Below are 14,484 nucleotides of genomic sequence, written 5' to 3'. Positions count from 1 at the left end.
CAAATTGTCAGTCCATATCTGGTGTGTAAAAATGACTTCTATAAATGTTTGGATATGACTAGTATAGACTGTGATGTATTTTTATTTTGCGTTTGATTTATAACATACAAGTATAATTGCATAAACTATTTTACTGCAGGGGCAAACTATTTTTAATCAGGCGAGTTCCCCAGACATTATTCCTCAAACTGAAAGAAAGGACCCTGCCAAACCCAGCAGGAAATCATTTATTTGCGTTTGCATGTTGTATATCGGAAACGATTAAGTAAATATAAAATATAAAATGCCCTTGTTTGAAGGGTTGGGGAGTGGAGGGGAAAAAACTGCAGTCGTCATTGATTTAGGAGCAGCCTACACAAAGTAAGTATTTAGCTAGCTAGATATGTCGTTAGCTAGCAGAGCTAACGTTTACATGCTAACAACATTGGCCATTACCAGTCACACATGTTAAGTACTGAACATCAGAGATTTAAGCAAATATAAACCGACAATCCTATGTTTAAAGCACGTTATAGTTGGTCAAAATGAGTTAAATATGTGTTTTTCTGAAAAAGGGCTAGCGATATTAACGAAAGCTAGCTGGCTAATGTTAGCTAGCTAGCAATGTAAGGAACAGCAGCAGACTAGTGCCTGGTCTGGGGAAGATCATATGAGAATCAGACACACATTGGGGCACACTAAGGCCCTTTACTCATTAAATATACATTCATTGGCATTGAGTACTGTCTGACAAGTGTCAATGATTTCACTCATCACAAACTACATGGTTTTGTATGATGATGCAGGTGTGGCTTTGCTGGAGAAACGGGGCCCAGGTTCATCATTCCTAGTGAGATACAGAAACCGGGACAACAGCAGGTTAGTGAGCGAATTAATGAATGAAAAGTGCTCTTTAACTTATGGACAGGCATTATTGAAATCGACTGTCTCTTCTGTGTGTGTGTGTGTGTGTGTGTGTGAGAGAGAGAGAGAGAGAAATAATGACTGGTGCTCTTTAAAGTGGAACTGACAGCGTTTTAACTACTTTTCAGATATGAAACAAACAGACAATCATAATATCAGTAAAATATATCAAATTCCCAGATTATGCTACAAAACCAACTTTATAAAAGGTTTTTCCATGACGTACACTAAGGCATTGTTGGCAGAATAGATTAGATGGACGCAGTTCAGTGCATGATTAATATAATTCACCAATACATTACTTGGTGGTCCAAAGGTTATCAGGTTGTAAATCCCAGCTGGCCTTGTACATTGTTTGCTGCCTCCACCCGGGGTGCACTGATTCTGTTTCAATTACTCAATATTTTTGACAAAAATGGGCGAATGTTAAGACTGGGAATGTCAATACAATCAAACTAGCAATGGCAATGATCACTATAATGGCAAAGTCAGTCATAATGTGCTAATAGGCTAGGGTATCTATTTATGTAGCAAGATAAAAACACTGAGCATACCGTTAGCTAGCTAGCTTGCTGCTAGGAGGATATCATGTAATTGGAGGGGTGGGTGAGTGACTTCTCCCACTCATTGTTTTTCGGTGGCTATACACAGCTAGAGATGCAGGTGTCATTTTGTTAGCTAGCAAGAACCTGAACGACTGTATTATACAGTTAGCATATCTCTTGCGTTCACAAATTCACTCTGGCTAGCTACTCCAATTTCAGAGCACTCTCACCTGTGTGCCAGAGCGCAGAATAACTGTTTAATTTACAAATATGCAACATCTGCTGAGTCACGAACGCTCTAGATTTAGTATTTTTTAGGGTCCCCATAGTTGATACTTTTGCAACAGCTAACTCTTCCTGGGATCCACATGAAACATGACATCATACATAGTAGGGAACATTATTAGTCAAGGACTGAAATACATTTAAAATGTTACATAGCCTACATATCAGTACATACACACAATATCTAGGTCTAATGCATAGTACAGTGCAAATTACAATACAATATATATATAAAATGGATGTGTCTCTTTACAGTCCCCTTTGGGCAGTAAGGTGTTATTTTATCTGTTTTTTAAACTGGTTTTATTGCTAATATATATATATTACTTTTTTCCACCACATTTTCATACAGTACATTTATATTTTCCAATGGGGCTATACATTTGAGTGAGTTATTTTCCCTCACCTGAGTAGCCTCATTTCACTGCCAAAAAGAAAATTAAACCATCTAGTGTTCAGCGAAATAACAACACAATGTCAAATACAGGTAGCCTAGTCAAATAATTAACATCCAATCACCTCAACCGTTACTCCCTCGCGGTAATTCCACTAACGGTCCGTATGTAGCCAAAAGTAGCTGCTGCTCATTCAAAATGGATAAATGTTGTTTTTTAAAATTTAAGTAGTGCTATTACCAGCAGTACTGCACCTGTCAATGACACAAATTGTTCTGCTTCCACGAGCACATCCAATGCTAGCATCAGTAATTCTATATTTGTTGTTAGCCCAGCTAGCATGGACACTGACAGTTGTGAATCTGATGCAGCCGAAGAGCTACTGCCCCCTTACCTGGGAAAGCAGCAAAATAAAAGACAGGGACATTGGACCATCGAAGAGGCGCAAATATGATGAGAACTATATTGATTTGGGGTTCACTTATATTGGGAGTAGTGCCTTTCCTCAGCCACAGTGTGTTATATGTGTAAAAGTACTATCTCACAACTTGATGAAACCTTCACACTTGTGCAGACATTTAGAAACAAAACATGCCAATTTGGAAAATTGGCCACAGGATTTTTTGAGCAAGAATTAAGACGACTTTCGAGTACTAAGACATGTATAAAAGCAACAGATACCATTAATAAGAAGGGGCTAGAAGCGTCTTATATGGTGAGCTCCCGAGTGGCTAGGACAGTCAAGTCCCATACTATTGTGGAGGACGTAATTATCCCTGCTGCTGGGGGAAAAGGCCCAAAAAACGAATGCCTTCATCAAACAACACTGTTTCATGACGCATCAGTGACATGGCAGGAGATGTTTTGAAACAATTACTGCTTTGCATACAAGCCAGTGATTTCTATGCGTTACTACTGGATGAGTCAACAGACGTAGCAGGCCTGGCACAGCTCCTGGTATATGTCTGTTACGTTTATGGGAGGTCAATTAAGGAAGATATCCGCTTCTGCAAACCACTGGAAGTCAGGACAACAGGAGAGGATATTTTTAAAGTACTGGACAGCTTTGTGACACCAGATGGACTTTGGTGGTCAAGATGTGTTGGTATCTGTACTGATGGCGCAAAAGCCATGATAGGGAGACATAGTGGAGTGGTAACGTGCATGCAAGCAGTTGCTCCCAACGCCACTTGGGTACACTGCAGCATCCACCGAGAGGCTCTTGCTGCCATGGGAATGCCTGACAGCTTGAAAGACATTTTGGTCACTACAGTGAAAATGGTTAACTTTGTTAAAGCAAGGCCCCTGAACTTGTGTATTTTCTGCACTATGCAATGATGTGGACAGCGACCATGTAACCCTTTTACAAGATACAGAAGTGACCTTGTTATCAATGGGCAAAGTATTGACACATTATTTCTTTTAAATTGAGAGACGAGCTTAAAGTTATCTTTACTGACCATAATTTTCACTTGTCTGACCGCTTGCATGATGACGAGTTTCTCACACGACTGGCCTATCTGGGTGATGTTTTTTCTCGCCTGAATGATCTGAATCTAGGATTACAGGGACTCTCCCAAACTATATTCAATGTGTGGGACAAAATTGAGGCTGATTGAGAAGTTGGAGCTCTTCTGTATGCATTAAGAAGGACAACACACAGGTCTTTCCATCATTGTATATATTTTTTTGTGCAAATGAACTCAAGCTTACAGACAATGTCAAATGTGATATAGCGAAGCACCTGAGTTGGGTGCCCAATTACTATTTTTTTATTTTATTTCACCTTTATTTAACCAGGTAGGCTAGTTGAGAACAAGTTCTCATTTGCAACTGCGACCTGGCCAAGATAAAGCATAGCAATTCGACACATACAACAACACAGAGTTACACATGGAATAAACAAAACATACAGTTAATAATACAGTAGAAAAAATAAAACAAAAAGTCTATATACAATGTGAGTGCAAATGAGGTAAGATAAGGGAGCTTAGGCAATGAATAGGCCATGGTGGCAAAGTAATTACAATATAGCAATTAAACACTGGAATGGTAAATGTGCAGAAGATGCATGTGCAAGTAGAGATACTGGGGTGCAAAGGAGCAAGATAAATAAATACTCTATGGGGATGAGATAGATAGATGGGCTGTTTACAGATGGGCTATATACAGTGATCTGTGAGCTGCTCTGACAGCTGGTGCTTAAAGCTAGCGAGGGAGATATGAGTCTCCAGCTTCAGTGATTTTTGCAGTTCGTATCAGTCAATGGCAGCAGAGAACTGTAAGGAAAGGCGACCAAACGATGAATTGGCTTTGGGGGTGACCAGTGAGATATACCTGCTGGAGCACGAGTGGGTGCTGCTATGGTGACCAGTGAGCTGAGATATGGCGGGGCTTTACCTAGGAGAGACTTGTAGATAACCTGGAGCCAGTGGGTTTGGCGACGAGTATGACGCGAGGGCCAACCAACGAGAGCGTACAGGTCGCAGTGGTGGGTAGTGTATGGGGCTTTGTGACAAAATGGATGGCACTGTGATAGACTGCATCCAATTTGTTGAGTAGAGTGTTGGAGGCTATTTTATAGATGACATCGCCGAAGTCGAGGCTCGGTAGGATGGTCAGTTTTACGAGGGTATGTTTGGCAGCATGAATGAAGGATGCTTTGTTGCGATATAGGAAGCAGATTCTAGATTTAATTTTGGATTGTAGATGCTTAATGTGAGTCTGGAAGGAGAGTTTACAGTCTAACCAGACACCTTGGTATTTGTAGTTGTCCATGTATTCTAAGTCAGAATAGTGATGCTGGACGGGCGGGCAGGTGCGGGCAGTGATCGATTGAATAGCATGAATTTAGTTTTACTTGCATTTAAGAGCAGTTGGAGGCCACGGAAGGAGAGTTGTATGGCATTGAAGCTTGTCTAGAGGTTAGTTAACACAGTGTCCAAAGAGGGGCAAGAAGTATACAGAATGGTGTCGTCTGCATAGAGGTGGATCAGAGAATCACCAGCAGCAAGAGCGACATCATTGATGTATACAGAGAAGCGTGTCGGCCTGAGAATTGAACCCTGTGGCACCCCCATAGAGACTGCCAGAGGTCCGGACAACAGGCCCTCCGATTTGACACACTGAACTCTATCAGAGAAGTAGTTGGTAAACCACGCAAGGCAATCATTTGAGAAACCAAGGCTGTCGTGTCTGCCAATAAGAATGTGGTGATTGACAGAGTCGAAAGCCTTGGCCAGGTTGATGAATATGGCTGCACAGTAGTGTCTCTTATCGATGGCGGTTATGATATCGTTTAGGACCTTGAGTGTGACTGAGGTGCACCCATGACCAGCTCTGAAACCAGATTGCATAGCGGAGAGGGTACGGTGGGATTCGAAATGGTCGGTAATCTGTTTGTTGACTTGGCTTTCGAAGACCTTAGAAAGACAGGGTAGGATAGATATAGGTCTGTAGCAGTTTGGGTCTAGAGTGTCACCCCCTTTGAAGAGGGGGATGACCGCGGCAGCTTTCCAATCTTTGGGAATCTCAGACGATGCGAAAGAGAGGTTGAACAGGCTAGTAATAGGGGTTCCAACAATTTCGGCAGATAATTTTAGAAAGCGAGGATCCAGATTGTCTAGCCCGGCTGATTTGTAGGGGTCCAGATTTTGCAGCTCTTTCAGAACATCAGTTGACCGGGATAGGGGTAGGGGTAGCAAGGTGGCCAGCCAGGTGGAAAGCATGGCCAGCCGTAGAGAAATGCTTATTGAAATTCTCAATTATAGTGGATTTATCAGTGGTGACACTGTTTGCTAGCCTCAGAGCAGTGGGCAGCTGGGAGTAGGTGCTCTTATTCTCCATGGACTTTACAGTGTCCCAGAACTTTTTTGAGTTTGTACTACAGGATGCAAATTTTTGTTTGAAAAAGCTAGCCTTACTTCTCCTAACTGCCTGTGTATATTTGTTCCTAACTTCCCTGAAAAGTTGCATATCACGGGGGCTATTCGAAGCTAATGCAGAATGCCACAGGAACCAAGGACTATATCTATTCCTAGTTAAAAAATTTTGAATGGGGCATGCTTATTTAAGATGGTGAGGAAGGCACTTTTAAAGAATAACCAGGCATCCTCTACTGACGAGATGAGGTCAATGTCATTCCAGGATACCCCAGCCAGGTCGATTTAGAAATTTGGGGTTGTACCTGGTAGGTTCATTGATCATTTGTGTGAGATTGAGGGCATCAAGCTTAGATTGTAGGATGTCCGGGGTGTTAAGCATGTCCCAGTTTAGGTCACCTAGTAGCACGAGCACAGAAGACAGATGGGGGGCAATCAATTCACATATGGTGTCGAGGCACAGCTGGGGGCAGAGGGTTGTCCATAGAAGGCGGCAATGGTGAGAGACTTGTTTCTGGAAAGGTGAATTTTTAGAAGTAGAAGCTCGAATTGTTTGGATACAGACCTGCATAGTAAGACAGAACTCTGCAGGCTGTCTTTGCAGTAGATTGCAACACCGCCCCCTTTGGCAGCTCTATCTTGGCGGAAAATGTTATAGTTAGGGATGGAAATTTCAGGGTTTTTGGTGGTTTTCCTATGCCAGGATTCAGACACGGCTAAGACATCCGGGTTGGCAGAGTGTGCTAAAGCAGTGAGTAAAACAAACTTAGGGAGTAGGCTTCTAATGTTAACATGCATGAAACCAAGGCTTTTGCGGTTACAGAAGTCAACAAATGAGAGCACCTGGGGAGTGGGAGTGGAGCTAGGCACTGCATGACCTGGATTAACCTCTACATCACCAGAGGAGAAGTAGGATAAGGGTACGGCTAAAGGCTATACGAACTGGCCGTCTAGCACGTTCGGAACAGAGAGTAAAAGGAGCAGGATTCTGGGCATGATAGCATAGATTCAAGGCATAGTGTACAGACAAAGGTAAGGTAGGATGTGAGTACATTGGAGGTGAACCTAGGCATTGAGTAATGATGAGAGAGAGAGATAGTCTCTAGAGATGTTTAAACCAGGTGATGTCATCGGAGGAGGAACAACATGGTTGGTTAAGGCATATTGAGCAGGGCTAGAGGCTCTACAGTGACATAAGACAGTAATCCCTAACCAAGACAGTAATGGACGATGCATATTGATATTAGAGCGAGGCATGCGTAGCCAAGTGATCATATGGATCCAGTGACTGGTTGGGCTGGCTAGGGACACGGCGATTCAGGCAGTTAGCAGGCCGGGGCTAACATGCTATCAGTTAGTAGTCCGGGACTAACAAGCTAGCAGTTGCCAGACCGGGGCTAGCAAGCTAGCAGTTAGCAGACCAGGGCTAGCAAGTTAGCAGAATGGCCTTTGGGGGATGTTGTGATGGAGGTAAGTCTGTTTTTGCCTCTTCGTGCGGTGACGTTGATAGACCAGTCGTGGATTAGTAGGGTTCCAAGTTGCTCTAGGTAGCTAGCTGGCTGCAGATAGCAGAATGGGCCTTCAGCGGACGTCGCGCCTGAGAGGCCTGTTGGAATCCTCGGGCAGATTATGTCGGTATTCCAGTCGTAGAGGATCGGCGGGGTTCCATGCCCCGTACCGGCAGTAGAAGGGGTCCGGATATTGTAGACCAGGAGTTGGCTTCGGTGGTAGCCCAGGAGCCCTAGCCGGGCTAGCTTCAGGCTAATTGGTGCTTGCTCCGGGATGGAAACGCTAGCCAGGAGTAGTCACCCGGGATTGAGGTTAGCTAGTTGCAAAGATCCAGATGAAAATGTTCAGAGTTTGAAGTAGGAATCCGGGGATATGGAGAGAAAAAAAAAGGTCCGTTATGCTCTGGTTTGAGTCACGTTGTATGAACTGGCGAGAGCTTTCTGAGCTAAAGGTTAGCTGATGACCGCTAGCAGTGGTTTGCTGACTGATAGCTGGTAGCTAGTTAGCTGGCTAGCTTCAGTTGAGAGATTCCAGATCCGAAGTAAATAGAAATACTTCAGAAAAAAAACAGATCCATGCCACATTGGGTGAGGCGGGTTGCAGGAGAGTATTTAGAAGTTGAGGTTTAGGAAAATATTTTTAAAAGATATGCGAAGAAAAAGATATACAAAAGGGACACGACAGGACAAAGACAAAGACATCTGACTGCTACGCCATCTTGGAATGAGCCAGGTACTTTCCCGAAACGGATGACACAAACAACTGGATTCGTTATCCCTATCATGCCCTGCCTCCAGTCCACTTATTGATATCTGAACAAGAGAGCCTCATCAAAATTGCAACAAGTGGTTCTGTGAAAATTGAATTTAATCAGAAGCCACTGCCAGATTTCTGGATTGGGCTGCGATTAGAGTATCCTGTCTTGGCACTGATGACCTTTGCAACCATGTACCTATATGAGAGTGGATTCTCAGCCCTCATAAGCATGAAAACTAAATACATGCACAGACTGTGTGTGGAAAATTATTTAAGACAGAGACTCTCTCCAATACAACCCAACATTGCAGAGTTATGTGCATCCTTTCAAGCACACCCTTCTCATTAATCTGTGGTGAATTATTCACAATTTTTGATAAACAAATAAGGTTTTATATGTAGGCTGGATAAATATAGAGCAAAATTATTGATTATTATTATTTGTGCCCTGGTCCTATAAGAGCTCTTTGTCACAACCCGGCTCGTGGGAAATGACAAACGGGACTATAAAAAGGTTTGGAAACCACTGTTCTAGACCAACTGCAATTGACCTATGTCCTACTTTGCCTCACATGACCACACAGCTGGGCAGTAGTCCAGTTACGACAAAGCTAGATCCTGTAGGACCTGTCTGGTCGACTGAGCAACGCCCTATCATGGACAGACCTCTTCCCGTTTTAGCAACCATTTGAGTCTATATGTTTTTACCATGAAAGCTTGCTATCTAGGGTTACACCCAGTAGTTTAGTCTCCTCAACTTGCTCAATAGCCACAAGGCTAAACAAGGTTTAGCGTTGAGCGAGTGATTTGTCACAAAAATGATGCTTTTAGTTAAAATATTTAGCACCAGCCTATTGCTAGTTACCCATTCTAAAACTGACTGGAACTCTGTTAAGTGTCTCAGTTATTTATTTTACTTTTGCAGCCAATGCGTATACTGTTGAGTCGTCAGCGTACATAGACATACAGGCTTTATTCAAGGTCAATGGAAGGTCATTTGTAAAAACAGAAAACAATAATGGTCCTATCAGGCTGCCCTGCGGTACACACATTCAACTGAATTTGCATGAGAGAGGCTTCCGTTCACGAAAACCCCTCTGTATTCTATTAGATAGGTAACTCTCAATCCATAATAAGGTAGAGGATCCAAATCCATAACAGCAAAAAAAAAAGTCAGCAATCGGTTATTATCAATGACATCAAAAGCTGCACTGTAGTCTAACAAAACAGCTCCCACAACATTCTTACTATCAATTTCTTTCAGGAAATCAGTCATTTGTGTCAGTTCCATTAACCATTAAAGGGTGCTCTGCTATTCAAGGGCACACTTATTTTAGGCTTAAATTGAAGATGTGGCAAACAGGAGTCCCGATGTATTCCGCTACCAACCTCAGCAATTTACCATCCAGGTTGTCGGTACCAGGTGGTTTGTCCTTATTTATATATAGCAACAATTTTTTACCTCTTCCACACCAACATTGTGGAACTCCAAACTACAGTGCTTGTCTTTAATTATTTGGTCCATTATGCATGAAATGAAGGCTCAGCATTTGTTGTTTGAATGTCATACCTAAGTCCACTAATATTGTCAACAAAAAAGTGATTAAAGTGATTAAAGGGTTTTGTTATGAACAAGCCATCTGCTTGTGCTTCTACACCTGCATTGCTTGCTGTTTGGGGTTTTAGGCTGGGTTTCTGTACAGCACTTTGAGATATCAGCTGATGTATGAAGGGCTATATAAATACATTTGATTTGATCTGCCTCAATGCAGGATGCAGTTGTGTTTGCTTTTTTTGCCTAGAATTTCATTTACAGTACTCCAGAGCTTCTTACTATCATACTTTATATCATTTATCTGTGTTCTATAGTATAGTTTCTTTTTGTTTAATTTAGTTACGTGATTTCTCAATTTACTGTATGTTTTCAAGTCTGCTGTGTTGTCAGACTTATCTGCTATTCCCTTTGCTTCATCCCTCTCCGCCATACAGTTTTTCAATTCATCATCTATCCATGGGGATTTGGCAGTTCTAACAGTCAGTTTGTTGATGGGAGCCTATCAGTAACCAGAAGAAGCAGTTTCATAAATTATTCAAGTGCAGTGTCCAGATGTTCCTCATTACACAAATCAGACCAACAAATATATTTCACATCTTCCACATAAGAATCATTGAAAATCCTCTTGTATGATTGTTTATACACAATTTTAGGTCTCGTCTTTGGAACTTTGTTTTTTGTAGATATGGCTATTATATTATGATCACTACATCCGATGGGTGTGGATACAACTTTAGAGCAGATTTCTGCAACATTAGTAAAGACCTGATCAATGCACATGGATGATTTAGGTAGGTTGACTGATGACTTGAACCAGATTGCAGTCTGGTTAGCGATTGGAGATTTTTTTTGAGTGGACAGCTTGATGACAACCAGTCAATATTTAGGACACCCAGAAAATATACCTCTCTTATAATATCACAAACATTATCCAACATTTCACACACCAAGTCCAAATACTGACTTGTAGCACTTGGTGGTCTATAGCAACTTCCTACGAGAATAGGCTTCAGGTGAGGCACATGAACCTGTTGCCATATTGTTTCCACATCATCTGACATGAGATCCTCTCTCAGCCTAACATGAAAACACTCATCAGCTCTGCTAGGGCGAGTAAAATGGTCAGTGTGGCGTTCTCTCATTTGTGTCTGGAAGTAGCTAGCTAGCCAACTTTAGCCAATTAACTTGTGTGCTTGGTTGGGACAAGGCAGCTGCAGAAGGACGAGTAGGCTGCAATTCCCCATCGTTTATCAGTGCAATTTTCACGGCCAACTAGCAGTAAAAGTTGAGAGGGTTTATTTAATGTGCCTTCGTTAGATTTTTAGCTCATCTTGCTCTGGCTAGCATTAGTTGTTGGTGTGCATAACTGAGGGAGAGCGAGCCTACCTTTTTCATGGTTGTTTGATCAATAGGACTGTAAAGTTCCAAATGTAATAGAACTTCTGTGGCATTTACATACTTGCAGAAAACCATTCGGGTGCATTGTGGCTTTTGGCGAATGCATTCTACTGATCTGAAGTCGCTGTTAGAACTGCCTGCAAACATCCAGTTCAAAGTGAATGATGGCAGGCTTGTGTGGCAAATGACTTTTGCGTAAAGGCCTACTGTACCTTTGATTGCCTATGGTGCACCAGTCTGCGTAGAGTCTGGTCCTGGACGAGACGGATGTTTAATTTAGTGCAGGGTCTATTAATTGTCCAAACGCATGGCTGCTTTCACAAATGTCTTATACATCATTCCCAAAACGAGCATATCTAATCCGTCGCTTGTCAGAATCTTTTTTAATTTTTAATTTTAAAGGTGTCATGCTGCCTTGAATGACAGATTTTAATCAGATTTAATGTTGCTAAAATGCTGTCAGTTCCATTTGAACTTTGGACAGGCAGTATGGTCCAGAATATGTGAGCTGAGCGGAGCAGAGCGATCCCAATTTGATTGGAGCGCGGTGCAAGATTCCCAAAAGCTGATCATCGGCCTTCTCACCCGCTCCAATTTTGCCCCAGTAGCGCTCACTTCACTAGCTCATGCCATGCCCAGCCCAGCATGCATTTTTAGTCTACTTCTGTGCTGCTGTAGATAACTGTCATTATAGAAAATTATTAATAAACAAAAAATCTTGGTTTGGTTCATTTTTGTTCTGTTATCTGTATACAATAGGCTATCATTGATTTTGATCCCAATAGGCCTGGAATATTCCCACGTTCAAGGAGCTCTCTGTTTTGATTGGATTATTTTGCCTAAAAACCTTTAGGCCTTCCTATAGACAAATAAAAATAAGTCTGCATCTCTACCTGGCAAGAGTGGCCAAAGGGGTGTTTAGCATCCCCAGTGGCTTTGCCAGTGTAGAGAGGATATTCTCCGCTGCTGGCCTGCTCTCCAAGCACCATTGCATGAACCTGAGTCCACAGACTGGACAAACTCTGTCACGTCTGCTCGCGCTCCCCCTTTCTTGCGCTCGAGGTCGCCAGGCTGCTAATCATTACGCACACCTCCTGTCACCATCGTTGCGCGCATCAGTGCTGCCTGTGGGTAAAACAACCCATGGTTACCTTGATTACACCATTGGCTCATAGCAAAAACTTGACATTTTTCAAACAACATTTTCTTATTGTCTGCTTGTTTAAGTCCATTACAAAACTACATTAAAGAAAAGTACAACATGTCTAAAGATTTCTTGGTGGCAGGTAATGTTGAAAAGTATTCTCACTACTTAGAAAAACCTAATATTGTAGGGCTTCCCTCATGCCTCTTTTCATGTAGATTAGCCACTTGAACATTAGCTAGCTACCAATCAGAACATCATTAAGATAGCCAAGACCAACAACCCAAACAAACCGACTATAGTGCTACAAGTAGTGAGTGGAGTTAGTTGAATGTCTTACCTGTGATTAAATGTTTGCACACACATAACTGCGTGTAGCCTACTTGGACACCGGGTCCCCATAATTTCGCACTCTTACACACTGAATAGCCTGAAGCCACAGGGCGCTTCTTGCAGGCTCCATTTCCCTACATGGGAGCATTGTGAACCGTAGGTTGAGATTTTTGACCAGGTTACATATACAGCGCCTTCGGAAAGTATTCAGACCACTTTACTTTTTCCACATTTTGTTACGTTATAGCCTTATTCTAAAATGTATTAAATTATTCATTTTCCTCAATCAATCATCCATAATGACAAAGGAAAACGTTTTTAGAAATGATTGCTAATTTGGTTCAAGTCCGGGCTCTGGCTGGGCCACTCAAGGACATTCTGAGACTTGTCCCGAAGCCACTCCTGTGTTGTCTCGGCTGTGTGCTTAGGATCGTTGTCCTGTTGGAACCGTCGCCTCCAGTCTGAGGTCCTGAGCGCTCAGGAGCAGGTTTTCATCAAGGATCTCTCTGTACTTTGCTCTGTTAATCTTTTCCTCGATTCTGACTTGTCTCCCAGTCCCTGCCGCTGAAAAACATCCCCACAGCAGGATGCTGCAACCACCATGCTTCACTGTAGGGATAGTGCCAGGTTTCCTCGAGATGTGATACTTGGCATTCATGCCAAAGAATTTGTTGGTTTCGTATGGGCAGAGTCTTTAGGTGCCTTTTGGCAAACTCCAAGCAGGCTGTCATGTGCCTTTTACTGACTAGTGGCTTCCGTCTGGCCACTCAACCATAAAGGCCTGATTGGTGGAGTGCTGCAGAGATGGTTGTCCTTCAGGAAGGTTCTCCCATCTCCACAGAGGAACTCTAGAACGCTGTCAGGGTTCTTGGTCACCTCCCTAAGGCCCTTCTTGCTCAATTGCTCAGTTTGGCTCTAGGAAGAGTCTTAGGAACCACTATCTTCTTTCATATAAGAATTATGGAGGCCACTGTGTTCTTGAGGACCTTCAATGCTGCAGACATTTTTTGGTACCCTTCCCCAGGTCTGTGCCTCAACACAATCCTGTCTCGAAGCTCTACGGACAATTCCTTCAACCTTATGGCTTGGTTTCTGCTCTGACATGCACTGTCAACTGTGGGACCTAATATAGACAGGTGTGTGTCCCTTTTCAAATCATGTCCAATCAATTTCATTTACCACAGGTGGACACCATGTTGTAGAAACATCTCAAGGATAATCAATGGAAACAGGATGCACCTGAGCTCAATTTGGAGTCTCATAGCAAATGGTGTGAATACTTATGTAAATAAGATATTTCAGTTTTTTTATACATTTGCAAACATTTCTAAAAACCTGTTCTTCGCTTTGTCATTATGGTGTATTGTGTGTAGATTGATGAATTAATTTGATTTGATCCATTTTATAATAAGGCTGAAACGTAAACAAAATGTGGGGAAAGTCTGAATGCTTTCCGAAGGCACTGAACAACACAGCAGCTTCTCGGCATGTTTTGTTATTTCTGTATAATAAAATAATTGACAAAGTTGTCTCTTTTACAATGGGGGTCAATGGGAAAGAATAATATTTTTTTTCCCAATTTGTGCTCGTGGTTGAGGGGAATTCCTTCATATGACATGAATACCGACTCAAAGTATTGAAATGGACAGCCTCATCATTTCTGTCGGTGTGTCTTTTCTCACAGTCTATCAAAGTGGTTCAGTACAACATCAACACAGAGGAACTCTACTCCAACCTCAAGGAGTTCATCCACACGCTCTACTTCAGGTAAGGAGCTTTT

General features: G+C 42.4%; 1 protein-coding gene across 1 annotated transcript in view; it reads left to right on the top strand.

Moving 5' to 3' along the window:
• Positions 1 to 177: 177 nt before the first annotated feature.
• Positions 178 to 14,484, top strand: part of LOC112217835 (actin-related protein 10) — a 22,317-nt gene continuing 8,010 nt past the window's right edge. Inside the window, exons 1-3 of the mRNA XM_024378417.1 lie at positions 178 to 360; positions 786 to 858; positions 14,389 to 14,471. Coding sequence (XP_024234185.1) covers positions 284 to 360; positions 786 to 858; positions 14,389 to 14,471 — 233 coding nt within the window. The 5' untranslated portion in view covers positions 178 to 283. The remainder of the gene's footprint in view (positions 361 to 785; positions 859 to 14,388; positions 14,472 to 14,484) is intronic.

Source organism: Oncorhynchus tshawytscha, linkage group LG18 (genome assembly GCF_018296145.1).
Source record: "Oncorhynchus tshawytscha isolate Ot180627B linkage group LG18, Otsh_v2.0, whole genome shotgun sequence".
In the NCBI taxonomy this organism is placed as follows: Eukaryota; Metazoa; Chordata; class Actinopteri; order Salmoniformes; family Salmonidae; genus Oncorhynchus; species Oncorhynchus tshawytscha.
Note: the sequence above shows the minus strand (reverse complement) of the source record. Positions and strands in the feature narration are given on the sequence as shown.